A 27014-nucleotide genomic window follows, 5' to 3' on the forward strand; every position below is an offset into this window, starting at 1 on the left:
CTTCCCCGGCACTGGGCTCCTCCTGCTGCTGGGACAGTGCTCCAGTAGCACTGACAGACCAACCGACAGAAGGGGTGGTGAGAAGGGTGGTGGCCACCAGGACTGGTAGGTGGGGAAGGCAGGGGGCTTATGGGTCAGAGCCTGGTGGGAGATGGGAGGAGAGGGGTGACTCCTATTGGGAATGATACGGAGTGTGTCTCTGTCCCTTGGCGTATGTTTCTGCCACCGTCCGTCCTATCACTTAACCGTAGTTTACATTGTCAATGCAAGTATCTCACACACTTTCTGGATCTTTCATATTTGGCATGGTGTGTATGTGTAGCTTGTGTGTATTTTCCATAATGTAAAAGACTGTGCAAGTTTAATCTTCCTACTGTTTTTAGAGAAACTTTATCGCATTTAGAAGGCATTTCCCACCCATTGGTCCGGTGTCACCTTCCCATCCAAAGCCAGGGACAAATTGTGGGGACTCAGTCCCTTCTGAGACCGTCCCACCCTTCCCCCAACCTGGAAGTCCCCCAGCTCTTCTGAGCCCTTGCTTTCCCTTGGGATTTAGAGTTTTAGCAAACATAAAAAGTGAAATCTTGATTCCCCCACAATAAAAGAAGAAACGAGGGTAGGGTAAGAGAACTCTTTTCCCCCAACCCCCTTGCTTTCTTAAACCAGTTTAGGAAAAAGGCTGAATGATGGGGAAAAGAGGAGGAATTTCCCTGAAGTTCTCTGCCCCCCCCTTCCTTTCAATAGGAACCGGGCATGGGGCCAGCTGTGTTGGCAGGGGCCCTGGCAGCTGTGCTTGGGCAAGAGGCACCAACGGGCAAGGTTGTAGGGGAGGGTGCTGCCAGGATTTCTCTTGTCATACAATGGGCAGACAAATCCAGCTTGGATGCCTGGGATCCCCATCCAGAGTGGTTGGTTGAAGCTGGGGAAGCAGGAAGAAGGAAGCTCTGGTTCTAACTAAACAACCTAACCTCCTCCCATCTTCCCATGCCCAACTAGATTTCTAACCTCCAAGGCATCTAGTTCATTGTTCTACCTCCTGGCTGGTCTATGTCTTGCTGCATCTGTGGACATCTTTCCATTATCCAATCACTTTCCCCATGTCCCCCAGGCTCCGTGAGTGCCACACAGTGGGGAGGGGGTGGGGGCCATCATGTCATCGTATCAGAAGGAACTGGAGAAATACAGAGACATAGATGAAGATGAGATCCTAAGGACCCTGAGCCCCGAGGAGCTAGAGCAGCTGGACTGCGAGCTACAGGAGATGGACCCTGAGGTAGGGGCCCCAGCACAGGGAACCAGGGGCAGTCTCCAGGCATTTGGGAAGGGTGAGGGGCCCTGGGTGGCTAAGATCGGGGCTGCCCACAGGGCTTGGAGTCGCCAGGGGGCCAGGGAAAGGGTGTCTGTAGATGTCTTAGGGAGCCCTGGGGGTGCCCCAGATCAGAGAAGAGGTCCGACTTGCTCCCCAAAACTCATCCCTCAGAACATGCTCCTGCCAGCTGGACTAAGACAACGTGACCAGACGAAGAAGAGTCCAACGGGGCCGCTGGACCGGGATGCCCTTTTGCAGTACCTAGAGCAGCAGGCACTAGAGGTCAAAGAGCGTGATGACCTGGTGCCCTTCACAGGCGAGAAGAAAGGTACGGAGACCCTAACAACCATGCCTACCAAAACCCAAATGGTTGTCTCTCAAGTGTACCCCCTCCAGCTTCCCTCTCCCCTTCCAGCTCCTAGCTGCCCAGGGACTCGGCCACCCTGAAACCTACATGCCATCTTTCACTCTTCAACTTTTAGAAGAGATCAGGGGACCCAGGAATCCTGAGCTGGTAGAGGACTCAGGCTTTACAGTGGCCCCTAATGACCCAGACCTCCACCTCCTGGAGAAAGGAAGGAAGCTGGAGACCAGGATCTTAGGAGGAAAGACCTCTACCTCAACCATCCTTCATCTCCCCATCAGGGAAACCCTATATTCAGCCCAAGAGAGAAATTCCTGTACAGGAGCAGATCACTCTGGAGCCTGAACTGGAAGAGGCACTGGCCAATGCCACAGATGCTGAAATGTGTGACATTGCAGGTGGGCAGCTGTGGGACACTGAGGAGGGTGGGGACACCAGGGCCAGGGGTTCCTACCCAGGGCCTGGGACTAGTGAGGAAGGCCCTGAACAGGACATGGATGTTAGAGAAAGCCTCAGGCCATAGTTTTTATTTTTTGCTTGTTTGTTTATATATTCACTCATTCATTTTTTAATTTAGTAAGTTCACATCTCAAAGGCAATTTTATAGGAATTTTAAAGCAGATAAAAGTGGAACTATCCTGGCTGAAAACAGGAGGAAGTCTGACAGACTCCCTCACGCTTTTTTTTCCCTGAATGTGGGACACTGTTGTTGTTTTTCCCTCCCTCACCCTCTGGGGGTTCCTTAGGGACCTTCCCTTAGTCCTGCCTCAAAGTTTTAAAAGCCACCACCTTAAGCCGTTCAGTTAAGGGCACTCTGGGACCTAGGGAGAGTGGGAACCTCACTGGAAGAGTGGAGAAGGTCAGGCTTTAAAACTACAACCGATTCAGAATATGAGGAGGGAGGAGGACTGGGAAGAAACCTGTCCCCCCTCTACTTGCTCTCTCCAGCAATCCTGGGCATGTACACGCTGATGAGCAACAAGCAATACTATGACGCCATCTGCAGTGGAGAGATCTGCAACACGGAAGGCATTAGCAGTGAGTGTGTCTGGGGGCATGATGCCCAGGGCTTTGGCAGGTGGTACCAAGGTCTGAGGAAAGGTAGCAAAGGGCGAAACAAGGGGATCATGGAGAGAATGTGGTACATGAATAATAAGAGAACCAATGGGGAGGAGATCGTGGAGGACATGTTGGGGTTTCTTTCTGGCCCTCACCCACCAGGTGTGGTGCAACCGGACAAGTATAAGCCAGTGCCAGATGAGCCCCCAAATCCCACAAACATTGAGGAGATCCTAAAGAGTGTTCGAAACAATGATAAGGAGCTGGAGGAGGTGAACCTCAATAACATACAGGTATCTGACCTCCCCATTCTTCGAATAATAAATTCCCATTTAACTATGTGAGTCCCAGATAATGTGAGTCCCTTAGCCCGCCATCTCTTCCCCTCTGACAGGACATCCCAATACCCAAGCTAACGGAGTTATGTGAGGCAATGAAGACAAATACCTATGTCCGGAGCTTCAGTCTGGTGGCCACAAGGAGTGGTGACCCCATTGCCAATGTAAGGCAACTTGAAATCTCTAGCCCTCTCCCCATACCTTGACACGCACCCCTGCCAGGGCTGTCATAAGGGGCTGTGCTGGGGGTGCTATTCCCATTGTGTTCTCTTAGCATAGCCTGAGGGGAGACTCTACCCTCACTCCTATGGCTCAACACTCGGAGGTCCTCAGATCATCTTCTCAGAGAGCCACAGCCCTCTCTTCCGCCCACCAACTCCGCTGCACACTCACCCTCTGTGCTTCCCCTACTACCTGCGCTTCCGTCTCCCTCTAGCCCCACCGACAGCTCCTCAAGGACTCTTCTCAAAGAGCTGTGTTCCCTCTTGCTCCTGTTCTCTCTCTCCTCAGTCATTTGTGAAACTATCCCCTAATCCTAACCCAAGTCCCTACTACCCAGGCGGTGGCAGACATGTTGCGTGAGAATCGTAGCCTCCAGAGCCTGAACATTGAATCCAACTTCATCAGCAGCACAGGGCTCATGGCTGTGCTGAAGGCAGTTCGGGAAAATGCCACACTCACTGAGCTCCGTGTAGACAACCAGGTCAGCATTTCCTTCCCCTGGTCTTTGCATTCAGCTAATATTCACTGAGTCTCTTCCCTCGGGCAGCCACTGGGTCAGGATCTCATCTGATCTTATCTGAATTCTCTTCATTGTCTTTATGAAGGGAGCCAAGTCAGCATCTCTCCTCACCCACTGTCACGAAACAAGCTTCTTTGACCCCCCAAAGGGTTGGTGGTGTGGGTGGTGTGGGACCATGAACAACGCAGAGAGGGTAGCTGACAGGTCTCATCTCTCCCTCCCCCAGCGCCAGTGGCCTGGCGACGCAGTGGAGATGGAGATGGCCACCGTGCTCGAACAGTGTCCCTCCATTGTCCGCTTTGGCTACCACTTTACGCAGCAGGGGCCACGAGCTCGGGCCGCCCAGGCCATGACCCGGAACAATGAACTACGTGAGTAAATGCAGACATGTTGTGTGGGGGAAAGGGCAAGGAGGGAGTGGATCCTCCTGAAAGCTGACTTAGTGACTAAGAGTCTGGGGTGCTGCCAAAACAAGAGTCACATGAGAAGGACGTAAGTGACCAGAAAGTAGATAGAAAAGTCCCCTGCCCCAAATTTATACCTGTAGGAAGGTGGAAAAGAATCTAGACAGACCTGTTTGTGGGCATGGTATTTTTACTTGCCATGCCATTTCTTATTTTGCTTTGTTAATGGGGGGTGGGCATGCTTGCTGGCCTAAGACATTAGCTCTTTATGAGTCTGGCCAAGGAACTGGAAAGGGGAAGAGGGGCACCTTTGCAGGAAATAGGAGATACAACAAAGATTTGTGTTTACTCTTTCCTGTTACAGGTCGCCAGCAAAAAAAGAGATAACACTACCTTTTCCCTTTACCAACTAGAGCTGGGAGCCCTGAATACCTAAATCCTCATCTCTCACCCTTCCTGTAAATAAAGGCCCTTCTGTCCACCCTGCCTGCCTCCTTCCTTGGGCTTTGGGGTGGGAATCTTGGCGCTAACCCCCAAGGGTTACTGCCAATTCATCAGGGGATTATTTATACTCTGGGGATCAGCAGGCAGGGAGGCTCAAGTTACTAGGCGGAGGTGGGGGAGCTCCCTCCCTTGGTGTTCCCCATGGCCCTGCCAATGCTGTTAGTCCCTTCTGCTCTCATAGGGACCTACCCCAGCCCTCTTTCCAGAAGTGGCCAGGCCCCCTGGTGCCTACCCACAACCCTCATGTGATCTGAAAGAGGAAAGGACTTTGAGTGGAGGTGGGGAAGAAGGCAGACAACATGAAGGACAAAGACCTCCTTCTGACAGACTTATTAATAGGGCATTGGGCTGCGTGCAGCTGACGCTTGGCATGACTTTGGTAGAAGGTGGGGGAAGGGTTAGAAGTATGGGGAGCCGTGTACATTGTAGGGAAGAGTTAGCCAGGCTAAGAATGCAGATGTGAAATCCTGAAATGGGGGGTGCCTGGGTGGCTCAGTCAGTTAAGCATCTGACTCAATCTCAGCTCAAGTCTTTGTCTCAGGGTCGTGAGTTCAAGCCCCACCTCAGTCTCCACTTCGGGTGTTCAGCCTCCTTAAAAAAAAATCCACCAATGAGATCCTGAAATGGGACATGGAAGCCAACTCAAGGAAAGTTAGGCTCCCAGAGCCCGCTGAAATTTATTTGTGAACTGAGTGCGGAAAGAGGGTGTCAGTCTAAGGGGAGATCAGGGGGTTCTTCTTCATCAGAGTCAAACTCAACATTCTCATCTTTTACCCAGCGACCTTGTCCATCTGGGATCCAGCCAGAGCTAGAAATATCAGAGAAAATAGAATAGGTCAGGAAAAGAGGTTTAAGAAGTTAGTGGGGATAAGAAAAAAACAATTGAGGGGGTGCCTGGGTGGCTCAGTTGGTTAAGCGACTGCCTTCGGCTCAGGTCATCATCCCGGGGGTCCTGGGATTGAGCCCCACATCGGGCTCCCGGCTAAGCAGGGAGCCTGCTTCTCCCTCTGACCCTCTCCCCTCTCATGCTGTTTCTCTCTCGCTCGCTAATAAATAAATAAAATCTTAAAAAAAAAAAAAACAATTGAGAAGGATTGAAATAAGGAGAGTCAGAGAGAAAAGAGAAAACTTGAGGAAAGTGATTCTGCACACTCACCTTCGAAGGGTAAGGTAATGATCCAGGGCTCGTCTTCTTGTGGGGCTCATGGGTGCAGGGGATGAGACAGTTGCTGGCTCTTTGGCCTGTGGGCCAACCCCAGGCATGGGTTCCCTAGTGATCTTCCCATTCTCGGGCTCAACCTCTGGGGGTGGCAAAGGGGAATGGGAGACAGAGGGACGAGGGGTTTCTGGTCTGGGTAGAGAAGAATCATTGTCTATAAAAGTGATAAAGGAAAAGGGCCACTTCTACTATGACTCCCAGCCCCTTACAGCAGTGCTTCCTAAATAAACTGTGTTCCTCGAGATACCAATAAATGCCCTGCATAAAAAAGAATTTTGGAATCAAATGAGTTTTTAAAAGTCTAGATTAAAAATTTTTAGGTTTTTTTAGTCTTAAAACTTTGTTGAGGCCTTCAAATATACTAATATTACTAGTCTTCAAGGATTACAAAGTGCAATTTCTGAAACTAAAAAAAAAAAAGGCAAAATCCTCTTTTTTCTGAAATAGCAGTTAACATCTCTGGAATACTCGTATTCCTGAGAATACAATTTGGAATACCATCATTTTAGAGCCATTTATCTCCCCTGTCCCTCCCTACCTCTGGCTTTCCAACCCCACAGACCTGTACTTCCGGCGGCAGCAACTGTTATAGTAAGGAGCTCTGTGCAGAGCACTTTGGGTGGTAAGTCGAGTCTGGGTTAACAGAGGAGCCTGGTATGGAGATGGGAAACAGAGTCAGAGTCTTCAGAGCTAGAAAGAAGTCAAAGCCCTTCAAGCCTACCATGCGCAGCAGGCCCACCTGAAACACAACCCACCCCACCACTACCTCAGCCTTGGTCTCTGACGGCCTCAATTCATTCTGCTGTCTTGGACTCTGGTCCATTCCCTTTCCTGGCTGCTTCTTGCCATAGAAAAGCTGCAGGCCTGAGGATTGAGGGAAAGAGAATTAAAAACAGAACAGCAAGAGTATCTGCAGACATTTGGAGAGTTTATTCTCTAACCCCCCATCTTCCCTCAAACTTACTGGACAGATGTTTCTTGCCTGCACGGTGGGCAGTCAGCATGGCCAGCGTATCCAGTACAGGTCGGTGGGGACAGATGGCACAAGCAAAGCTGGAGATGAGGAGAGAAGATATTTGGTTCCGGGTGAGTGGGGTCTAGGCTGTTGGTCCCACCTTGACCTAGCAATCCTTTCCAAAGCCAAACTCTGAGGTCTCCCAATCTCCACCACCCACATCTCTGTCCCTCACTCCCCACCAAAGAATCCTAGATACTTCCGCTCTCCCCCCTTGATAACAAAATTTTATTAAGCTTCTAACCGCAGAACCCTCAGGCTTGATCACCCCCCGCCCTCACCGTCCATCCCGTAGCATCAGCGCCTCATCCTCTGGGATGTAACTGGACAGCAGGTCCCCGACTCTTCGTTTCTACAGGGGGTAACGGGACGGGATCGGCCGGATAGGCGGGAGGGACGGAAGGGAAACGACAGGGACGAGGATTGAAAGGGAATAAAGACCATGAGAACAGAAATCACAGAGCGAAAAAGGGGTCACTACCCAGCTCTAGCCGTTCCCTCCCGCGTCCCCCTCGCCAACCGCAGCTGTTGCCAGAGCAACAAAACAGTTCCTTCACAGGGCAGTGAAACTGCTCCCAACGCTCTCCTCTCGCGCTTACTTTAAGCACGTTTAGTTGACTCCAATCATCCCCTTCCCTCTTGAAAGACATTACGACTGAGTCCCAGAAGCGAGCAATTCTCCAGAGCTGCCTCCGCCACTCCTTCCAGGCCACCGTAGCAAGAATGGGTCGTCTCCTAGTTCCTTCGGGTTTCCTTCCGGTTGGCCTCATTATTTCCCCGGAAGCGCTTCCCTGTATGCACAGCGCTATCGGAAAGCCCGCCCACAGCCTGCCGAGGGGACCGCCCTTCCGGTGCGACCCGGCGACCCCGCACGCGCGGGGCCTTTGGGAAATGAAGTCTTTTTTTCAAAGAGCTTGCCTCCCAGCTGGCTCCCGGCCCTTGCATCTTGGCTGATTCGAGGCGTATGGGGAGACAAGAACCTAAAGGTGGAGACCGATTTTGATGCTGTGACAGATTTGATGCGGAGCGGGCCTTGGAGGATCTCTGAGTGGAAAGTGGACTACAAACTCTCGCGCTCATCACGCGTCTCCTCTGCCGCCGACAGCCCACCAGGGGTGGGCCGGATTTATTCCTGACACTAGCGGACCAACCCCGGGACCGGGCGGAGCCAGGGAGTTGGGGGAACCCAGGAGGCGGGGGCTGCCCGACCTGGGCGGGGGGTGGCAAACTGAGCGGAGTGTGGAGGAGGGTAGCTACAGTTCAAAGGTCAGAGGTCAACGTAGCGACTTGTGAGAGGGTCGAAAGTCAGCAGGGTGCTAAGGATAGACTCAGGTAGGGACTGAATACTCGGCACAGATTTGTGGGAAGGGGGCTTGGAAGGAGGACAAACGAGAGCGGAGGGGGCGCGAAGTGCCGGGGGAGGCGGAGAGTTAGGAGGGGAGACAGAAGGGGAAAGGAATCCCCTGGATATCCGTTCCTAGACCCCAGTCCCATCACTGTCGGGCACTTAGCCAGGTCTCCCTTAGCTGCAACCCCGGCTGTCGACAGGGTGAGGAGATGGCTTCTCCCTCTAGACAGGCCCCCCTCGGGGGGTCAGGACTGCTTCAAGGGAGCCGGGCTCGTTCTTACGGAAGCCTGGTGCAGTCCGCCTGCTCCCCGGTGAGGGAAAGACGCCTGGAGCATCAGTTGGCCCCCGGAGACACCCTGGCTGGACTAGCACTCAAATACGGGGTGACGGTGAGTCTTCCACGATCGGGATGCAGACAACCATTTAGAAATTTATTCCTCGTTAGAATGTAATGACTCTTCTAGGCAACTTACCCTGAAATTTTCCTAACTGTGGTCTGATCCACCTTTATCTTTTTGTTTTCCCATCTCAGTGTTGCCCTGTCTGTTTAGGACAAATCCTGTGCCACTATCCCAGTGGAGAGGAGCTGCTTCTATTTATTATGTCAGTCTCTATCCTAGAGGCTTTACATACATTGGCCCATTTGGTTCTCACATCCCTTTCAAACATACAATTATTGTCCCCTGTTTACAGAAGAAGAAACTGAGACTTAGATTGGCTAACCAATTTGACCAAGGTCAACTAACTAATGAGTGTTAGAGTGGGAATTCAAACAGGTCTGACTCCAAAGCTCGTACTATTAACCACATAGAAACTTTTTAATTGCAAGTGATTAAGCATTTACAGCAAACAATGGAGAGCTGGTTTCTAATTCTAAGTTTTTATGAGACCAGTACTCTAACCACTCTAGTTCTAAGTTGTTTTTTTTTTTAAGATATATGTATTTATTTGTGGAGGGTGGGGGTCTGAGGGTCAGAGGGAGAGGGAGAAAGAATCCCAAGCAGACTCACAGGCAGGCATGGAGCCCCTCTCATGGCTCCACGCCAGGACCCTGAGACCAGGACCTGAGCAGAAATCAAGAGTCCATTGCTTAACTGACTGAGCCACCCAGGCACCCCTGGTTCTAAGTTTTTAAACTCTATCTCTTCTGGTTCTTTTTTTACTCCTCAGCGCTGTGCATTCTTTCCAGTAGGGTGGCCTCCTTGGTGCAAAACAGGTACTCTCTACACCAGGCATTTCAGGCTATGGGTGTGGTATATTTAATAGGTGTAAAAACACATTGCATTGAACCTGATGAGTTTTTTTCCATATCCTGTCAAATTTAGCCAACATTTCTTTTTATTTATTTATTTTTTTAAAGATTTTATTTATTTGACAGAGAGACAGCGAGAGAGGGAACACAAGCAGGGGGGAGTGGGAGAGGGAGAAGCAGGCTTCCCACTGAGCAGGGAGCCCAATGCGGGGCTTGATCCCAGGACCCTGGAATCATAACCTGAGCTGAAGGCAGTCACTTAACCAACTGAGCCACCCAGGCGCCCCTCTTTTTATTTTTTTATTAACATTCTTTAGCCAATATTTTTTAAAGATGTATTTATTTATTATTTTAGAGAGAGAAAGCATGGGGTGGGGAGGGGCAGAGGGAGGGGGAAAGAATGTCAAGCAGACTCCCTGCTAAGCATGGAGCCAGATGCCAGGCTCGATCTCACGACCCTGAGATCATGACCTGAGCAGAGATCAAGAGTGAGACACTCAACCGCAGCTGAGCCACCCAGGCACCCCTAGCCAACATTTCTATGCTTGGTATGTTTAAGCACTGTTCTAACCATCCCGAGAGATAGGAACATAAATAAAATGTGTAGATATTGCCCTCATGTAATTTGCAGTCTAGTGAGAAATGAATGGGGACACAGATAATGATTGCAGGTGACTGAATGTGGTGAGTTTGTAGAGGTATTAACAGAGGGTTGGAGGGGCGCCTGGGTGGCTCATTCAGTTAAGTGTCTGCCTTCAGCTCGGGTCATGATCCCAGGGTCCTGGGATGGAGCCCCGCATTGGGCTCCCTGCTCAGCGGGGAGCCTGCTTCTCCCTCTCCCTCTGCCTGCTGCTTCCCCTGCTTGTGCTCTCTCTCTCAAATAAATAAATAGAATCTTAAAAACAAACAAACAAAAAAGGGTTGGAGATCAGAAAAATATTAATTTTTAGCTGGAAAGGGACAAGGAAGGACACAAGTGTAGATTTTAAGGGAATTTTAAGGGGCCTTGAAAGATTTAGAAGTTCCTTCCCGTAGCTCCTCTACAAACCTGTAATCCTTTATGCCTTTTTTTTTTTTTATTTTAAGATTTTATTTAGGGGCACCTGGGTGGCTCAGTCGTTAAGCATCTGTCTTCAGCTCAGGTCATGGTCCCGGGGTCCTGGGATCAAACCCCACATCGGGCTCCCTGCTCCGCTGGAGGCCTGCTTTTCCCTCTCCGACTCCCCCTGCTTGTGTTCCCTCTCTCACTGTTGTCTCTCTCTGTCAAATAAATAAAAAATCTTAAAAAAAAATATTTTATTTATTTTTTTGACAGAGAGAGACAGAGTGAGAGAGGGAACACAAACAGGGGGAGTGGGAGAGGGAGAACAGGCTTCCCGCCAAGCAGGGAGCCCGATGCGGGGCTCGATCCCAGGACCCCGGGATCATGACCTGAGCCGAAGGCAGATGCTTAACAACTGAGCCACCCAGGCGCCCCCAGTTGTTTGTATCTTTTAAATGTTTGTCTTTCCAATAACCTGTACTTTCCTTAAGGGACAGAACTATCTTCTTTCAATTTTATATCTCTGGAGTCTGGCATAGTCCCCAGCACATAGAAGCTAATAGATGTTTTTTGGGGCACCTGGGTGGCTCAGTTGGTTAAGTGACTGCCTTCAGCTCAGGTCATGATCCTGGAGTCCCTGGATCGAATCCCGCATCGGGCTCCCTGCTCGGCTAGGAGTCTGCTCTCCTTCTGACCCTCCCCCCTCTCACGTGCTCTCTCTCTCTCATTCTCTCTCTCTCAAATAAATAAATAAAATCTTTAAAAAAGAAGCTAATAGATGTTTTTTTGAACGAATGAAAACATGGCTAAGATTTCCACAGGTGGAGACTGGGAGGATAAGAAAGTGAACATTTCAAGTAGAGGCCATGGCCTAAACAAAGGAAGTGGATATGAAAGTACTGAGTGGCCCCTCCATCCCAGCAGAGGCTCAGAAGCTCTGCAAAGAAGGGAACCGTGCCACTGGTAAATCAGCTATTATTTATGGAGATTTTCTTACAGCCCTGTACCCTTCTGAGTACAAAAAAGCTCTGTAGTCTAGTGAAGGGTTCCAGGTTCTGGCCTCATTCTGCTGCTTACCAGCTAAGCGGCTGCATAAGTCACTTCATCTGTCTGGGACCTGTTTCCTTACCATTTGTAAAATGAGGAAGAGGTATTAAATAATGATAATTACCTGAGTTGTCATCTACCTGTCATTAAAGAACACTTAGTATATGCCAAGTTCTATATATTATCTCATATTATCTCCATAAGATTTTATGAAGTGGTTGTAACTAGTCCCCAGATATTTAAAGATAAGGAAAGCGAGGCTTAGGGTCATAGCTTGCTACAGACTACAAGTCTGCTTAGTAGAGCTAGGATTCAGACCAGGTTGTCTCATTCTAAAATCCTCACTTTGAACTGCTCTGTTAAACTAACTAGATTCTAATGGCCTTTCTAGCTCAGCAGACTGGCTCAGCAGCCTAGGACTCCTCTGGGGTTTGGCTTTGGTTGCATCCTTTTTAAAGGGGGAATGATGTTGCCTTATATGGTACTTCTAGGAAATAATAAAAGCACCAGAAAATTCACAGAATTCATAACATCTTGGAGCTTGGGACTTAAGATATTACCTAGGCAAAATAAAATTTATAGCATCAAAGCGCTTTGCAAAATAAGGGTACAAAACTGCAAGCCAATTTTAACTTTTTTTATTGTTCAAATTAATCCAGTTTTATTTTAAACATTATAGCAAAGATTTTTACTAACATACTACATTTGCGGTTTTTATATTTTGTTATCTAGTTTATTTACTCATAAAGCATTAATGAACTTCTGCTGTGTGCCAGGTTTGTGTGATGCTGAGGCATGCCTTAGGATACAGAAACAGCATCCCTGCCCTCAAAGGACTCACAGAGTTTGGGCAAGACAAATATGCAAAGAGGTGAATAACAATATGATAGGGTAGGTATTATGTGGCAATATTTACAGCATACCTTGGGAGCCCTGGAGAAGGTAACACGAAGGGAGTGATAGTTGATAAGAAGTTTTCCCATCAGAGAAGGGGACGGTGGAGAAGTAATTTAGGTAGATAAATACACAAAGGTGTGAAAGATCATAAAATGTTCAGAAAAAAATGAAAAGTTCAGGATGGCAAAATGTATAGGTGGCAGAAGAAGAGAGATGAGGCTAGACATCTTACGGGGGTAGATTGAGAACCCTTGAATGCTAATTTGAATTTTATCTCTGAGCCAATGGGGAGCCATAGGAGGTTGATAAAGCAGGGTAGTAGGTTGGTCAGATTAATTTTTTTTTTTTTAGAAAGATAGATGTTAGGGTGGAGATACATAGAAGTGGAGAGAGGAAGACCAGTTAAAAAAACGGTTGTAATGCCCGGATGAGAAATACTAAGAATCTGTTCTAAGGTAATGGTCATCAACATAAAGGTCAGACTAGACAGGAGAGAGATTTTCGCAGCACTTTTGTTGACCGGTTTGGTATGGGTGGTGAAAGAAAAGAGTGATTATGGATGGCATTGATATTTCTACCTTGGGTGGCAAGTGGAAGGTAATGCCAATCACTATGTCCGGTGATGAATAAATAGGTACTAAATAAATATTTGGTCAGTGAAATTATTAATATTAGGTGAAGAATATCTGCAGAAGGAGTAAAAAGGCCCAGAATTCCAGTTCTAGCTTTGTCATTAACTTACTGGATAGTATTAGGCAAGTAACTTAACCTCTCTGAGCCTCCGTTCCTTCATCTTTAACAGAAGTTCTTAAAGTGAGGTCTAGGGATCCCTTGGAGTCCCTGAGACTCTTCAGGGATCACAAGGTCAAAACTATTTTCATAGTAATGATAATAAGGCTCTGTCTTTTTCATTCTCATTCTCATGAGTGTACTCTATTTTCCAGAAGCTATAAGATATTTAATATACAGCCCATTGAATGTAGAGGCAGATAGGAGAATCTTCTGTGGTCTTTTGTTAAGTCAGACATTAAAGTGACTTGCAAAAATGTAAAACAGTGCCTCTCTTTTTGCTCCATTTGTTGTTGTTTTGGAAAATAGTTATTTTCCATTAAAATATTTATGTTAACATGTAATGGTTATTTTTTTAAAAGATTTATTTATTTTAGAGAGAGCAAGAGTGAGTATGGGGGGCCAAGGGAGAGGGAGAGAGAGAGTCTCCAGCAGACCCCCTGCTGAGCCAGGACCTGACCCGGGGCTCAATCCCACAACCCTGAGATCATGACCTGAGCCAAAATCAAGAGTCAGATGCTTAAGCGACTGAGCCACCCAGGTGCCCCTATAATGGGTTATTTTAAAAGAAATACACGTTTTTCAGTTTGTTCAGTTTTAGTTTATAATACCTTAAATGTTGATAGCTATAATCTCCATAAATGAAAGCTTTTTTTCCTCAATAGTTTTTAATAATGTCAAGGGACCCTAACACCAAAAAGTATGGAAACCGCTGATCAATAAAATAGGAATGATATTAATATCAGCCCTTTGTATTTTAGCTTGGTTGTTACAGGGTCAGATGAGAATCTGTACGATCACTTTAAAAGGCATGAGATGGTGAACAGATAGAAGATTGATATTATTACTGTCATTAATTGCGGTGACTTTTTTTTAAAGATGGAACAGATTAAGCGTGCAAACCGCCTTTATACTAATGACTCCATCTTCCTGAAGAAAACCCTCTACATCCCCATCCTGACAGAGCCCCGAGAGCTGTTCAATGGTTTGGATTCTGAGGAAGAGAAGGATGGAGAGGAAGAGGCACAGTCAAGTAAGGATGAAGCTCGGCCACCCTCAGCTGGCGGGAAGAAACAAGAGACAGGTTCAGGCCGTGCTAACGGGGAAGTCCTTCCCACACCTGGCCGGGAACCCCCAACTCCCATCCATGACCTCTCTGCCTCTGATTTCCTGAAGAAGCTTGATTCACAGATCAGCCTGTCAAAGAAGGCTGCCGCCCAGAAGCTGAAAAAGGGGGAAAGTGGGTGAGTCTTGAACGGTTCCTTTTCAGCCCCTCCATAGACTTCTGCCTCCTTGCAGCCTTACCTGACCGGACACACAAGTAGTCAGCCGAAGCAGGGGAAAGCCTTTCGCCCAGGTGGCCCTGAAACAACAGAGCCAGTGGCTGCTGGGATGGGTAGAGCAGCAGGAAATGGTTCTTTGTTCTCACTGGGGTAAAGTAGGTGAGTGGTGGTGTAGCTCTGATGATCCATGAAGGAGCATTAGGGTTAGAGTTTATCCAGAGGGTAATGAGACTCCATCTCAGAGCAAGCAGCTCATGTATATTAGGAGGGGAGGACAGCTTCCCATGTACCTCTTCACTGGGCCCTTTCTCAGGTTCTTCCCCTGACCTGTCACTTTGCCCCCTTTCCTCAGCCGCAGTGTACCTGGGGAGGGTTCAGGCCTTCACCTGAGCCCCCCACGGATGCAGCAGCGAGCAGTCCTAGGTCCAGTGCCGCTGACCCAGACCGCTCGGACCCGGACGCTTCGGGACCAGGAGGATGAAATCTTCAAACTCTGATGTCCCCAGAACTGATTGAGAGAAGATGTTGAAGGAGCAACTTGAGGGGGAGAGGAGCCCGAGGTGAGGCTCAAGAACATGGCTTCCCAGCCCACCTCCCTCCCTCCTGCCATCTTCCCAGCCTCCTGTCGATCTAGAGTTCCTTGGCCTGGGAAAGCTTTACTGGGGATGGGGAATAGAATCCTCCTCAGTTCTTGGGCTGAATCTAGAGCTGTCTTTTAGATTCAAAAGGCTCTTTTTACATCCCGGCTGCCTTTCCCATCCCTTTTACCATTCCTTGGCCTTAGAGCAGGGAGATAAGGACTCCCCCAGCCCCCAGCCTCCTCCCCATTTCCGACTATAATACCTAATTTATTTGGTGCTATATTGAAGTAGTATTTGTTTGCTGTATCTTATTGTTTCCCTCTTGTAACTGAAAAATGGGATTTCTATAGTTCTGGGGCGAGGGGAGTCCAGGACCAGAGAGCCAGTGACTGCCGGTACCCCACCTTCGCCACCTTCTTAGGCAAGCATGTTACTGAGGAGGGGGCAATCCGTGACCTAGCCCTTCTGCAGAGAATGGCAGACGGTGCTGGGCCTTTCCCCCAATCTCAAAGTAAAGTGTTTGGGCTCAGTTCTGACTAACCAGTTCATAACTTTTTCATAACTCTTGTTCTGACAAAAAACAGCAAAGTAGGGACCGGAACTCTCCATGCCACCAGTTCACCCATCTAACCTGCTCCTCTGTTCAGCCTGTGTGAGGCAAGGGATGAAAGAAGAATTACCTTGGAGTTTGAAGAAGAGGACAGTTGGGGGAGACTTTTTGTTGTGGGAGTTTCTTTGTTACACTCCCTCCCCACCAGAGCCTGTTGATCTAGGCCTTGCTCCTCACTGCATATTTATTTGCAATTTGTAGCACTGATCTGCGGTACAGTTGGTTTTTGTTTTGTTTTGTTCTGTTTAGTTTCTTAAGCAGAAGTAGGCAAGGGAACCCCAGTGATACTTGGAACTATGCCTCAGTCTCCCGTATGGAAATGGTGAGAGGTGAGATAAGTGGTGTTTCTGTATCTCTTGCCTCTGTGATGGTCGTAAGGTATAAGAAGCTGGAGAGATTAAACATTGAGCCCTGTGCATGTTAAGTAGTTTTATTTCCCCTGTGAGAATTTCCCCTGCCCTAGCCCCTTCTTCCTGCGCTCTGGAACAGAGCCTCTGGTATCTGTCCACGCTCTGCCTGGAGCTGGAGGTCTAGGAGGGCCCTTCTGTCTTTAGTGTCCCCTGAAGGGTTAGTTGGGCTATGCCTCTTCCCCTGGTTCACAATGGAGGGGGCTTCCCTGTTTCAAATGTCCCTTATGGGGGAAATAGAGATCCAAGTTTCACTTCGTCTTTTTCAGGCAGCTTTGTTTCCTGTCCTGGGGCTGGAGTGGGAGAGAGGCCTCAACCCTCAGCTTTGCTTCTTCTCCACCAGCAGTTGGGGGGTTGGGGTGGTCTCAGAGGCAAAAGCACTCTGGGGAAAGACTGAAGCCTGAGGACTGGAGAGCATTAGTGCAGATGAGCAGGGTTAGAGAGCCCATTCGGTGTGGTTTTCTCAGTCCGCCTTGCGGCTAAGGTAGGACGTGCTGGGTCCCGGGCCGTCAGAGCTTGCCCTCGTCCAGCAGCTTCCGGAGCCCATCACAGATCTTGCCCCGGTGCTGAGTGAAGTCGGGTCCGTAGAGGGCCGTGAGCAGGCCGGCGTCGGAGAAGTGATCGAACACGTGGCGGATGCGGCCATGTGACTTGGGCGTGAGGTGGCGCGCCACCAGCTCCAGCAGCGTGTCCCGGCACTCGGTCAGCAGGCCGGCCAGCACGGCCGCCTCGAAGGTGAAGTCCACCTCGCCGAAGCTGAGCGCGGTCATGGCGCCCTGCCGCAGCTTTTGGCGGAAGCGGGCAGCCAGGGCCAGCTCGCCGGGGCCGAAGCAGCCGCTGCGGTGCAGCACGGCCACCTTGACGGCCACCTTGATGAGGTCCTTGAGAACGCGCTGCGCCTGGGGCCGGCTGTGCGTGTACTCTTTGGAAAAGCGGTAGAGCTCGTCCAGCACCTCACTGCTCGTCTCGTCCATGAACAGATGCGCCACTGAGCGACCTGCCATCTTACTCAGTAGCTTCTTCTCCGCCTGCAGTGCCAGACTCTTTGAGCTGAAGGACTCCATAGTTCCTGGGGAAGGGGGAGGGGGCGGGTCTGCGGTCAGATACTAGAAGAAACGCCACAGGCTTCCTTAGAAAGAGAGAAATGGCTTTTCCCCCTTTCTCTGGTTTCTATCTCATTGTCATCTTTCTTTGTCATCTTTGCCTCCTGGGTCCCCTCAGTCTTCTCTGCCTTGTTCCCATTTCTTTTCCTGTGGAACTGTAGGAAATCTCCATCTCTACACTTCCCAGAGGGGCATGCTAGCTTTGGTGGGGGCGTGAGGGCACACAGTCTGCTAGCCCCCACAAGTGAAGCCTTAAGGGGAAGTCGGCTGTTGCTGGGCTACAGGGGAAAAGATAAGCCTCACCTGGCGGCTCGTTGTCACAGCGACCACTGGGGACACTGACTGGGTACCGTACATCTATGAGGTATGGCTGTTACTCGCCTTGCTTTACAGCCGAGCAAACTGAGGCTTGCTTTAAATTTACCCGAGGTCAAACGCAACCATCTTCCTGACTCCCAAAAGTCCGTGGCAGCTCATGTGCCATACCGCCTTTAAGGAAGTGGGTGAGGTAGGGGTCCCAGGAGTCCTGATAATAATAACTCACGTTTATTGAGAACATATGTGCCAAGTGCTTTATGGGAATTGTCCCAGTCTTCCCAACCCTTTGTAAGGTAGGCGTCCCCATCTTGCCATGAGAACACTGAAGCTAAGAGAAATCAAGCAACTTGGCCAAAGTCACTAGCAAATGATTAAAATGGGCTTCGAACTACAGAACCCAAAGAAACCTTCCCTGGAACGCTTTCAATGAGGTTGATACAGACTAAGGAAGCATGAGAAAAAAACACCTCCGGGGGGCCGGGTAGTACTAGAGGCCCACGGTCTTCGGCTGGGACTGAACCGAGGACCCTCCTGGTGGCACGTCAGCGCCGCATATCCAGGGTTCTCTCCCCATGGTCCTTGCCCGTGGCTCTGGTTGTTTTGCTTCTTACTTCCCCCTCCCCTGCTCTGCAGGATGTGGCTGTTACCGCAGTGAGGAGCAGCCTCGCCCTCTCCCCCAAACCAAAATGGGAGTCTGAAGGCACAGGGGAGATGGGTACTGTTGAGGGGAGGGTCCTGCCCCGCTGCATCAGTCCAGTGGGAAGCTGAAACCTCACTTTTTGCTCCTGGCCTTGCCTGGGGTTTTCTGGACCGGGCTCCACAGCCGGAAGAGGAGATTGCTCCATGCGAGCCTTCCTTCCTCCTTGGCCTTCCTGTTACCCAGCTCTTCGTTGCACCCGTGGTTATCTCACATCTCTCTGGTCCACTGTCCTCTCCCTCCTGTTTCAGCCTCCCTTTTTCTCTTGTCTGGGTCCTGCCCTGCGATCCTCTGGCCAAGCTCTCCCTCTGGCCATTGTGTCTACCTCCATGTCTCCTATGATGTCCTCACATCTCTCAGTACTCTGTCACACACCCGTATCACCCCCATGCCTCTGCCCTGCCTCTGTACCGTCCCAAACCATGTCTTTCTGAGGCTGCCTTGCCCCAGGGAAGACTGAGCTAGGCCTCTGCTGGGGACCCAAGAATTCTGTCAAGTGAGAGTCTCACAACATGGAAGGCTCAGGCTGACAGAGCCGGGACTCTTCTGCCACCATCACCCCTAAAGCCTCTACCCTTCTGTCATTGACGGCCCCTCACCTGCTGCGTGCGCTGGGTGCCAGTCTTGCCTTGGACGTTCTGGGAGAGCTGACAGAATGGAGAAGCTCCTAAGTGAGAGGCCCTTTGGCTTGGCCCCACCCCTCAAGCCCCGCCTACCTACTCTGTGCTCAACCTCCGGTTCATCACACTGTCCTCGAGACAAGTCTGTGGCCCGAGAGCCTCCTAGAAATGCAACAAAGGTTAAAAGGAATAGCACTCTGTAGGAAATAGCCTTGGTTTTGCGAGGTTAGGAGGAAGGATTGCACATCCTCTGTTCTCAAATTGTGTGCCTCTTTAATTTCCTTGATGCCCAGTTCCTGAGATCTTCTTCTTATATTTCTGTGGTACTGGGAAGGATGTAAAGTACAAATTGCTAGGGTGGGGGTCAGTGGGGGAAGTTCTGAAGATTAGGCTGGACGTGGCCGAGTTGGGCCAGAGACCAGCAGATGTGAGTGTGTTCCTGGAGTCTCCAGGGAAGGGTGGTGCTCAGGGCAGCGGTACCACGAACATAGGCTTCCGGTACTTGGCTGGGTAAGGGGTGGCATGGACTGTCCCCACCCTTAATCCTAGAGAGGAAGGTGCTGGGGACAGGGCGGCCAAACCAGATGTGACCAGCAGGTGTCAGCACAGCATTGAACCACTGGCGGAAGCCCGCCTGCTTGCTGTGCTTTGTCGTCGCTACAGGGATGCAGAAATGAAGAGAAGGCACAGCTTCTGAAGGAGGCCCAAGTATTTAGGATTCCATCAGGAATGCTCCTTGGGGCGCCTGGGGGGCTCAGTCGGTTAAGAGTCTGCCTTCTGCTCAGGTCATGATCCCAGGGTCCTGGGGTGGGCTCCTGCTCAGCAGGGAGTCTGCTTCTCCGGCTCCCTCTGCCCCTCCCCCGCTTGTGCTCGATTTCTCTCTCTCTCAGATAAATAGATAAAATCTTAAAAAAAAAAAAAAGAATCAGACAGCCTTGTCAGGGAGATAAACTTAAGCATATGTAACTACAATGCAAGTCAAATGACGTCATTAACTTAATAGAAATTGGAAGAATAATGAGAGTAAAAAGAAGTTTAGATTATTTCTGATAGGAAGGCCGAAGAGGCAGAATGAGAAGGATGGATTCAACTATTTACTAAGCAGAAATGGGGGAGAAGTGCTTCCCAGACGATGGGAATTAGCATAAGCCATACAACAAATAAGGGTAATATGGGGCATACTTCGAAAGTGCTGATTTATTCTGTATGTCTGCAGCCCAGGTGGTTTGAGAAAGAAGTGAAGAAGGAAAAAGCAGATCACGGTAGGCTTTAACAGACTTGCTCAAGTGTTCACACTTCTCCTGTGGGCAGTAGGGAGACATTTGGCATTTTGGATCAGGGGAGAGACATCAGTAGCTCAGTGGGAATGGGTTAGAGGCTTCATTAGGTTTTTAGCTGTGGGAGGGCCTGCTGGATCAGGGTTTAGCTTGCTTAAGCACAGGATGAGGCCTGATGAGAGACCTCAGGCTTTGGTGGTTTTATAAGAAGCTCCAGCAGAAGGGGAAGGATTGGAACATTGGCTAGGTGGCAAAAGCTGAAGAGTAAAGTGAGTTTCGGAGGTAGGAGCCATCCTCATTGTGCTGATGCCGCAACAACTGTGGATCCTGCCTCTTGGGAGACAGTGGTTGAGTCTTGGCCCCTTCCTTACTCCCATCTCTCACCGCAGAGTCTAGAGCTGAGGGCCCCTGATACAGCCTAGACTGGGAGATGCTGACGCCTCCTTTGAGGAGTATGATGGTAAGGGGATGAAGAGCAAAGCTACTTTCCAGGTAGCTTAAGGGGGTGGGGAGCTGGACTGAGAGAGGAACTATTTTTAGCTTGGGGTTTGAGGACATTTGTAGGCTGAGCTGAAGGAGCAGGTGGAGAGGAATGCTTCCAAAGCGCCAAGGAGAGGGAATGGCTAAGAAGCAAGGTGGGGGGCAGATGGCAAAGAGCAGACTGGAGTTCCGGAGAGAGAAGTGAGGAGAGATCAGAGGTCATATTTGTTGAGTGCACTCTGCCCCATGTTATGTAAATACCTCATTTAACTCTCAGGTACCCTTATGAATTAAATGTCGCCATATCCTGTTTGCTGATTGGAAGAGGCTGAGGCTTTGAGAGATTAAATAACATGTCCACAAATTCAAGAGCTAGTTAAATGGCCAACAGAGGGCCTTGCATGATTCCCAAGTCTGTGCCTTTCCTGCTAATTACCTCACAAGATTGTGAGGCAGTGAGTTCGACCTCATTACGAATGTGGCCGCATTCTACTCCTATATCCTCTGATCAATTCACTGATCCTACATTCTGGGGACAGTCATAGGTGGCACTACCAAAACAGTAGGGACAGGAGAGTCCTTTTTTTTTTTTTTGGTTTTATTTATTTATTTGTCAGAGAGAGAGAGAAAGAGCACAAGCAGGAGGAGTGGCAGGCAGAAGGAGAAGCAGGCTCCCCGCCGAGCAGGGAGCCCGACGCGGGACTCGATCCCAGGACCCTGGGATCATGACCTGAGCCGAAGGCAGCCGTTTAACCAACTGAGCCACCCAGGCGTCCCAGAAGAGTCCTTTTTAAAAGAAATGCGCAATCTAATTGAAAAATAAGGGAAGTGTGAATACAGGGAGATGCAAATACAGTGATACTTGCTGAATTCTACTACCAATTCCTTATGCATTGACCTCTCTGGCTTCTCCTCGGGTCTGTTCCTTGTCCTCAGCTCTCTCTGCCCCTTGTATCACAGCTGTGTTGCAATTCTCTCAGTTCCTCCAGTACTCACCCTGTGTGGTTGCTGTCCCTCTCCTTCCACCTTGTCCTGTGTTCTAGACTTTCCCACTTCTTGTTTCTCTGCCTGGAACTCTTCCCATACACACACCTCTTCTCTTCCTACCCAGCCTTCAGGCTCAGCTGGATAGTCAAATCTGTGGAGCCATCATGAGTCCCTAAACCACATTAGACCCCTCTGAGATATAGTCCTTTAGAACTGTATACCTCCCTCTTAGAATGGCCCCCTTCACTGTAATTTGTGCTTTTATCAACTGCATCCCCACTAGCCTGTAAACTCCATGAGGGCGGGGATGATGCCTTAGAGCCCGCAGCATGCCTGGCACACATTGTGCTAAATCAATATTGGCTGAAAGAATAAATTCAAAACCCACCCAAGAACTAGGAGATAAGGGGGAAATAGTAGCAACATAACAGTCACATGTAATATTGTGCATTTAATTCACTCACGGGCAAGTGTTTCTTTTATTTTCTCCTAATATATACCCATTTTTTTTTAAGATTTTATTTATTTATTTATTTAACAGAGAGAGACAGCGTGAGAGAGGGAACACAAGCAGGGGGAGTGGGAGAGGGAGAAGCAGGCTTCCCTGCAGAGCAAGGAGCCCGATGCGGGGCTCGATCCCAGGACCCTGGGATCATGACCTGAGCCGAAGGCAGACGCCTAACGACTGAGCCACCCAGGCGCCCCAATATATACCCATTTTGAATAACCTCCGAACCCACAGCATATAATCAGCAGCAAATTAAAAGAGGAAAGAGGAGCTTTTAGAAGCAAGAGCACTGATAACAATGAAAATTCACATAGATTGGGGCGCCTGGGTGGCTCAGTTGGTTAAGCGTCTGCCTTTGGCACAGGTCATGATCCCAGGGCCCTAGGACCGAAGCCCCATGTCTGGCTCCCTGCTTGGGGAGTCTGCTTCTCTCTCTGCCCCTCCCCCTCCTCATTCTCTCTCTCTCTCTCTCTCTCTCAAATAAATAAATCTTAAAAAAAAAAAGAAAATTCACACAGATCAAAAGAGGGGACTAGGAAAACAAAAAAGGAGACAAATGAAAACTAGCATTTGTGGCCATATATAGAAGAGGAGTGCACAGTATTAAGCATGTATATTCTAGACTTTGCTGTCCTCACTGTTTTCCTGTACAATTAAGTTTGCAGCCCTTCCTCTGAGTAAGGAAACAACTGGTTAAGTGATGGCATCTTAAATGTGTGAAACATTTTTGGATTTACCAAACATTTCTCCTGCATTACTTTACTTGATCGTGTGAGGTAGGCAAGCAGGGAAAGTGACCACTCACAGATGGCAGACTCAGCTTGGAGAGAAGTGATTTATCCAAAGTCATGCTCCCCAGCTCAGTCTAGGTCTTAGTGACCCAGTCACGCTCTTCCCACTATATAATCCACAGGAAGTTAACAATACTTTTTGGAATAATCCCTATTTGAAACAGTTAAAATGAAAATGTTTTGCACTCAATTGGGTAAACTTCAGTTATCTGGGACAAAATGCCGAAGGGAACATTCCTATGCTTCTGTTTAGCTGAGTTTGCACCATGGTTAAGATCAGTACTCTTGAATCATTTTAGGAAGAGAGAGTTCAGTGTCATTTGAAGCAGTCAAGCAAGACTTTAACCTGACATAGCTGGAAGTAGTTCACATCTTTGATGCATTTTTTTCTTCCTCCACTCACCAAATGCCAGGCATTATGTCTAAGTGCTGGAAATACAAAGATAAAAGACAAGCTTCCTGTCTTTACACTGAATGGTAAAAACCTATGGAAAATCCAAATGGAAATATCCAATAAGCAGTTGTAAAAGTGAGTTTAGAGCTTAGGAGAAAGACCCAGGTTGAATAGCTAGATTTTATAAGGAACAGCACATAAGTCATTATTTTTTAAAGATTTTATTTATTTTAGAGAAAGAGTGTGAGCAGGGCGAAGGGCAAAGGGAGAGGGAGGGAGAGAATCTTCAGCAGACTCCATGCTGAGTGCAGAGCCCATCGTGTGGTTCGATCTCACGACCCTGACATCATGACCTGAGCTGAAACCAAGAGTCTGACACTTAACTGACTGAGCCACCCAGGTGCCCCACATAAGTCATTATTGTAACGTTTGGTGTGGATTATCTTGACCAATGAGAATGTGTAGAGCAAGAAGAGGTGGCTAAGGACACGACCCTAGGGAACAGCAACATTTAAGGAGAGGTCAGAGAAGGCTGAGAAAGAGAGGTCATAGTAATAGAAGTGAAGTCATTCATTCATTTAAATAATATATGTTGGGGCACCTGGGTGGTGCAGTTGGTTAAGCGTCTGACTCTTGGTTTCCACTTAGGTCATGATCCCAGGGTCATGAGATTGAGCCCCACCTCGGCCTCTGCTCAGCGCGGTCTGCTTGAGATTCTCTGTCCCCCCAACCCCTCCCGCTTGTGCTCTCACTCTCTAAAGTGAGTACATAAATCTTTAAAAAATTTTTTTTAATTAAATATATATATTTATTAAGCCCCTAGTTTCTGGCAAGAGAAAGTACCCAGGAGCCAAAAGAGGAGAGCATTTCAAGGAAGGAGGGGTTAAAAGGGCCAAACGCCATAAAGAGGGCAAAAGGATAAAGACTGAAGAGCTGTCCACTGAATGTGACACGGAGGTCCTTAAGGGCTTTGATGGGAACAATCTCAGTGGATTAATGGGGGTAAAAAATAAGATGACTGAGAAGTGAATGAGAATACGGAAATGGATACAGTGAGTATAGGTGGCTCTACAGTTCAGCTGTGAAGGGAAGAAACTGAGTGATAGCTAAATACAGACAAGGATCAAGGGAAAGTTGAGAATTTTTTTTAAAAGATTTTATTTATTTATTTGAGAGAGAGAGAATGAGAGATAGAGAGCACGAGAGGGAAGAGGGCCAGAGGGAGAAGCAGACTCCCTGCCAAGCAGGGAGCCCGATGCGGGACTCGATCCCAGGACTCCAGGATCATGACCTGAGCCGAAGGCAGTCGCTCAACCAACTGAGGCACCCAGGCGCCCGAGAATTATTTATTTATTTATTAAAGATTTTATTTATTTATTTGACAGAGAGAGACACAGCGAGAGAGGGAACACAAGCAGGGGGAGTGGGAGAGGGAGAAGCAGGCTCTCCACCGAGCAGGGAGCCCGATGGGGGCTCCATCCCAGGACCCTGGGATCATGACCTGAGCCAAAGGCAGACGCTTAATGACTGAGCCACCCAGGCGCCCCGAGAATTTTTTTTTTAATCACATGAAATCCTTGAGCATGTGTAGATACTGAGGGGAAAATGTCAGTAGAAAAAGGAAAGGTTAGGGGCGCCTGGGTGGCTCAGTTGGTTAAGCGACTGCCTTCGGCTCAGGTCATGATCCTGGAGTCCCGGGATCGAGTCCCGCATCCGGCTCCCTGCTCAGCAGGGAGTCTGCTTCTCCCTCTGACCCTCCCCCCTCTCATGTGCTCTCTCTCTCATTCTCACTCTCTCAAATAAATAAATAAATCTTTAAAAAAAAAGAAAAAGAAAAAGGAAAGGTTAAAAATGAAGGAGAAAGGGGTGCCTGGGTGGCTCAGTCAGTTAAGCATCTGACTTTTGTTTCAGCTCAGGTCATGATCTCAGGGTCCTGAGACTGAGCCCTGAGTTGGGCTCAGGATGGGGGCTGCTTGTCCCTCTCCCTCTGCTCCTACCCCTGCGCACAATCTCTCTCTCTCAAATAAACAAATAAAAAATCTTTTTTTAAAAATGAAGGAGAAAGGATTTGAAGACATGTGGAATAAGACCCCTAAGTAAGAGATGGGACAGATTTAGGCAACCAGTGTGTTAACTGTTAACTCCTGCTATGTGCCAGGCACTGTGCTAAGTGCAAAGTATACAGAGACAAGCAAGACAGCCTAGCTAGGCCCTGTGTGCATGGAGCTTACGGTAAGGTGGGAAGGTGAACCTTGGACGGGCAATATGGGTGCCTCATCCACTGGGATGACAGAGATGTGAGGATGCAGCGAAGTGCATCCGGAGAGGGCCCAAGAAGTTGGTGGAATTCTCACATTACTACTGTTTTCTCTGAAGATGCATGTGGGTTCTGCTGAGATACGCGAGGAAGTAGTGAGGAGAGAAACTTGAGGAATGAGGTGGAAGTCTGAAATAGCTACTTTTAAGGATTGGGAGAGGGTGATTTTCCATGCTTGGAGATCCTGAATTTATTAAAGTCTCCAATCTGTGGGATTGTGGGATTTTCTCCACAAGACGCTGAGGATTTGTCCTGAGGATTTGTCCTTTGGAGGAGTTCATCCATTTCTTTCCATACCCAGTGCCACCATCCTTACCTGACTGCCTCGGTCCCCTCATCTTTGAACCCCTTATTTTCTTGCTAGTAGGTTTCCTTGTCTTCTTGCTAAAATAAAGCATTTTGACAAATAACAACATTATTTGATAACTTAAAATAACATCCTATTCCTGTCAGATTATTTTAACCTACTCACTTTAGCATTCCAGGCCTTCCATAATTTGTCTCCCTTTTCCCTTTCCTCTGCTTGTAACTAGTGTCTTTCTTATGTTAGTCATACCCAGCCTTTTGCTATCCATGCTTCAGGCTCAATGCTTACCAAGTACAAACTTTTGTTTAAGCTATGTTACTCTTTGGAACATTTTCTCCTTTCTCTAACACCAAGCCAGCTCCCACCAAAATTCTCCCATTCGCCATGATAAAATGTATCCAACATCTTTCCCTACAATCATCATGAAAAACATTGTCTTTTCTTTCATTTAGGAATTATACTCAATGTAGCTTGCTTGCTTTCGTTCTTTCTTTTCTTTCTTTCTTTCTTTCAAGACTTGGTATTGCATTTTATTTATTTTATTATTTTTTTAAGATTTTATTTATTCGACAGAGAGAGACACAGCGAGAGAGGGAACACAAGCAGGGGGAGTGGGAGAGGGAGAAGCAGGCTACCCACGGAGCAGGGAGCCCGATGCGGGGCTCGATCCCAGGACCCTGGGATCACGACCTGAGCCGAAGGCAGACACTTAACCGACCGAGCCACCCAGGCGCCCTAAAAGATTTTACTTTTAAGTAATCTCTAAACCCAACATGGGCCTCGAACCCACAACTGCAAGATCAAGAGTCACGTGTTCTACCTAGTGAGCCAGCCAAGCACCCCAATGGCCATTTTATTTTTTCTTTCCCTTTTTTCTTTCTTTCAAGATTTCGTTTATTTTTACAGATTTTATTTATTTGAGAGAGAGAGTAAGGACAAGCAGGGGGAGGGGGAGAGGGAGAAGCAGGCACCCCACTGAGCAGGGAGCCCGATGATGTGGGCTCC

The 27014-nt window shown here is 48.6% G+C and overlaps 4 protein-coding genes across 8 annotated transcripts; 2 read left to right on the plus strand and 2 right to left on the minus strand.

Moving 5' to 3' along the window:
- The first annotated feature begins 1150 nt into the window (after nucleotides 1-1150).
- TMOD4 (tropomodulin 4) lies at nucleotides 1151-5894 on the plus strand. Of its 2 annotated transcripts, XM_088022268.1 has the most exons (10): nucleotides 1151-1273; nucleotides 1481-1637; nucleotides 1955-2071; nucleotides 2622-2711; nucleotides 2895-3025; nucleotides 3127-3234; nucleotides 3630-3773; nucleotides 4039-4187; nucleotides 5533-5610; nucleotides 5813-5894. In XM_088022268.1, the coding sequence occupies exons 1-10, from the start codon at nucleotides 1151-1153 to the stop codon at nucleotides 5892-5894; spliced, it is 1179 nt and encodes a 392-aa protein (XP_087878394.1). The 2 variants fall into 2 exon arrangements, with proteins under 2 accessions (XP_087878394.1, XP_087878395.1); XM_088022269.1 differs by lacking the exons at nucleotides 5533-5610; nucleotides 5813-5894 and adding an exon at nucleotides 4581-4603 and having other exon boundaries at nucleotides 4039-4183.
- On the minus strand, nucleotides 5337-7718 carry SCNM1 (sodium channel modifier 1). 2 transcript variants are annotated; one of them, XM_028088203.2, is made up of 7 exons: nucleotides 7554-7718; nucleotides 7236-7306; nucleotides 6904-6992; nucleotides 6706-6803; nucleotides 6502-6590; nucleotides 5877-6071; nucleotides 5337-5528 (listed from the first exon to the last, which is right to left on the minus strand). In XM_028088203.2, the coding sequence occupies exons 1-7, from the start codon at nucleotides 7602-7604 to the stop codon at nucleotides 5429-5431; spliced, it is 693 nt and encodes a 230-aa protein (XP_027944004.1). In that variant the 5' UTR covers nucleotides 7605-7718; the 3' UTR covers nucleotides 5337-5428. The 2 variants fall into 2 exon arrangements, with proteins under 2 accessions (XP_027944004.1, XP_027944003.1); XM_028088202.2 differs by having other exon boundaries at nucleotides 6703-6803.
- Nucleotides 7719-7779: 61 nt separating this feature from the next.
- LYSMD1 (LysM domain containing 1) lies at nucleotides 7780-16221 on the plus strand. 2 transcript variants are annotated; one of them, XR_003606872.2, is made up of 4 exons: nucleotides 7780-8691; nucleotides 14209-14573; nucleotides 14965-15172; nucleotides 15778-16221. XR_003606872.2 is itself a non-coding variant. In XM_028088204.2 (3 exons), the coding sequence occupies exons 1-3, from the start codon at nucleotides 8512-8514 to the stop codon at nucleotides 15107-15109; spliced, it is 690 nt and encodes a 229-aa protein (XP_027944005.1). In that variant the 5' UTR covers nucleotides 7780-8511; the 3' UTR covers nucleotides 15110-16221. The 2 variants fall into 2 exon arrangements, 1 of the variants encoding a protein (XP_027944005.1); XM_028088204.2 differs by having other exon boundaries at nucleotides 14965-16221.
- On the minus strand, nucleotides 16218-19016 carry TIPE2 (TNF alpha induced protein 8 like 2). Of its 2 annotated transcripts, none has more exons than XM_028088205.1 (2): nucleotides 18928-19016; nucleotides 16218-17279 (listed from the first exon to the last, which is right to left on the minus strand). In XM_028088205.1, exon 2 carries the CDS (start codon nucleotides 17272-17274, stop codon nucleotides 16720-16722), a length of 555 nt encoding a protein of 184 aa, XP_027944006.1. In that variant the 5' UTR covers nucleotides 17275-17279; nucleotides 18928-19016; the 3' UTR covers nucleotides 16218-16719. The 2 variants fall into 2 exon arrangements, with proteins under 2 accessions (XP_027944006.1, XP_027944007.1); XM_028088206.2 differs by having other exon boundaries at nucleotides 16218-17316; nucleotides 18928-19011.
- Between the last annotated feature and the right edge of the window lie 7998 nt (nucleotides 19017-27014).

The sequence above is a fragment of the Eumetopias jubatus genome, unplaced genomic scaffold (assembly GCF_037043125.1).
Source record: "Eumetopias jubatus isolate StellerSeaLion01/CBP00866 unplaced genomic scaffold, mEumJub1_p1.0 scaffold_4, whole genome shotgun sequence".
NCBI classification, from domain to species: Eukaryota; Metazoa; Chordata; class Mammalia; order Carnivora; family Otariidae; genus Eumetopias; species Eumetopias jubatus.

What these genes read in the sequence shown, in the direction of transcription:
- TIPE2 (XM_028088205.1), bottom strand. Translation starts at nt 17,274, where the DNA reads ATGGAGTCCTTCAGCTCAAAGAGTCTGGCACTGCAGGCGGAGAAGAAG.
- LYSMD1 (XM_028088204.2), top strand. Translation starts at nt 8,512, where the DNA reads ATGGCTTCTCCCTCTAGACAGGCCCCCCTCGGGGGGTCAGGACTGCTT. An exon ending in CACTCAAATACGGGGTGACG is followed by an intron (nt 8,692 to 14,208) that starts GTGAGTCTTCCA and finishes TTTTTTTTAAAG; the next exon opens with ATGGAACAGATTAAGCGTGC. An exon ending in CTGAAAAAGGGGGAAAGTGG is followed by an intron (nt 14,574 to 14,964) that starts GTGAGTCTTGAA and finishes CCCTTTCCTCAG; the next exon opens with CCGCAGTGTACCTGGGGAGG.
- SCNM1 (XM_028088202.2), bottom strand. Translation starts at nt 7,604, where the DNA reads ATGTCTTTCAAGAGGGAAGGGGATGATTGGAGTCAACTAAACGTGCTT. An exon ending in CTGATGCTACGGGATGGACG is followed by an intron (nt 6,993 to 7,235) that starts GTGAGGGCGGGG and finishes CCTCATCTCCAG; the next exon opens with CTTTGCTTGTGCCATCTGTC. An exon ending in TGCTGCCGCCGGAAGTACAG is followed by an intron (nt 6,072 to 6,501) that starts GTCTGTGGGGTT and finishes TTCTCTACCCAG; the next exon opens with ACCAGAAACCCCTCGTCCCT.
- TMOD4 (XM_088022268.1), top strand. Translation starts at nt 1,151, where the DNA reads ATGTCATCGTATCAGAAGGAACTGGAGAAATACAGAGACATAGATGAA. An exon ending in CAACACGGAAGGCATTAGCA is followed by an intron (nt 2,712 to 2,894) that starts GTGAGTGTGTCT and finishes CTCACCCACCAG; the next exon opens with GTGTGGTGCAACCGGACAAG. An exon ending in TGAACCTCAATAACATACAG is followed by an intron (nt 3,026 to 3,126) that starts GTATCTGACCTC and finishes CCCCTCTGACAG; the next exon opens with GACATCCCAATACCCAAGCT.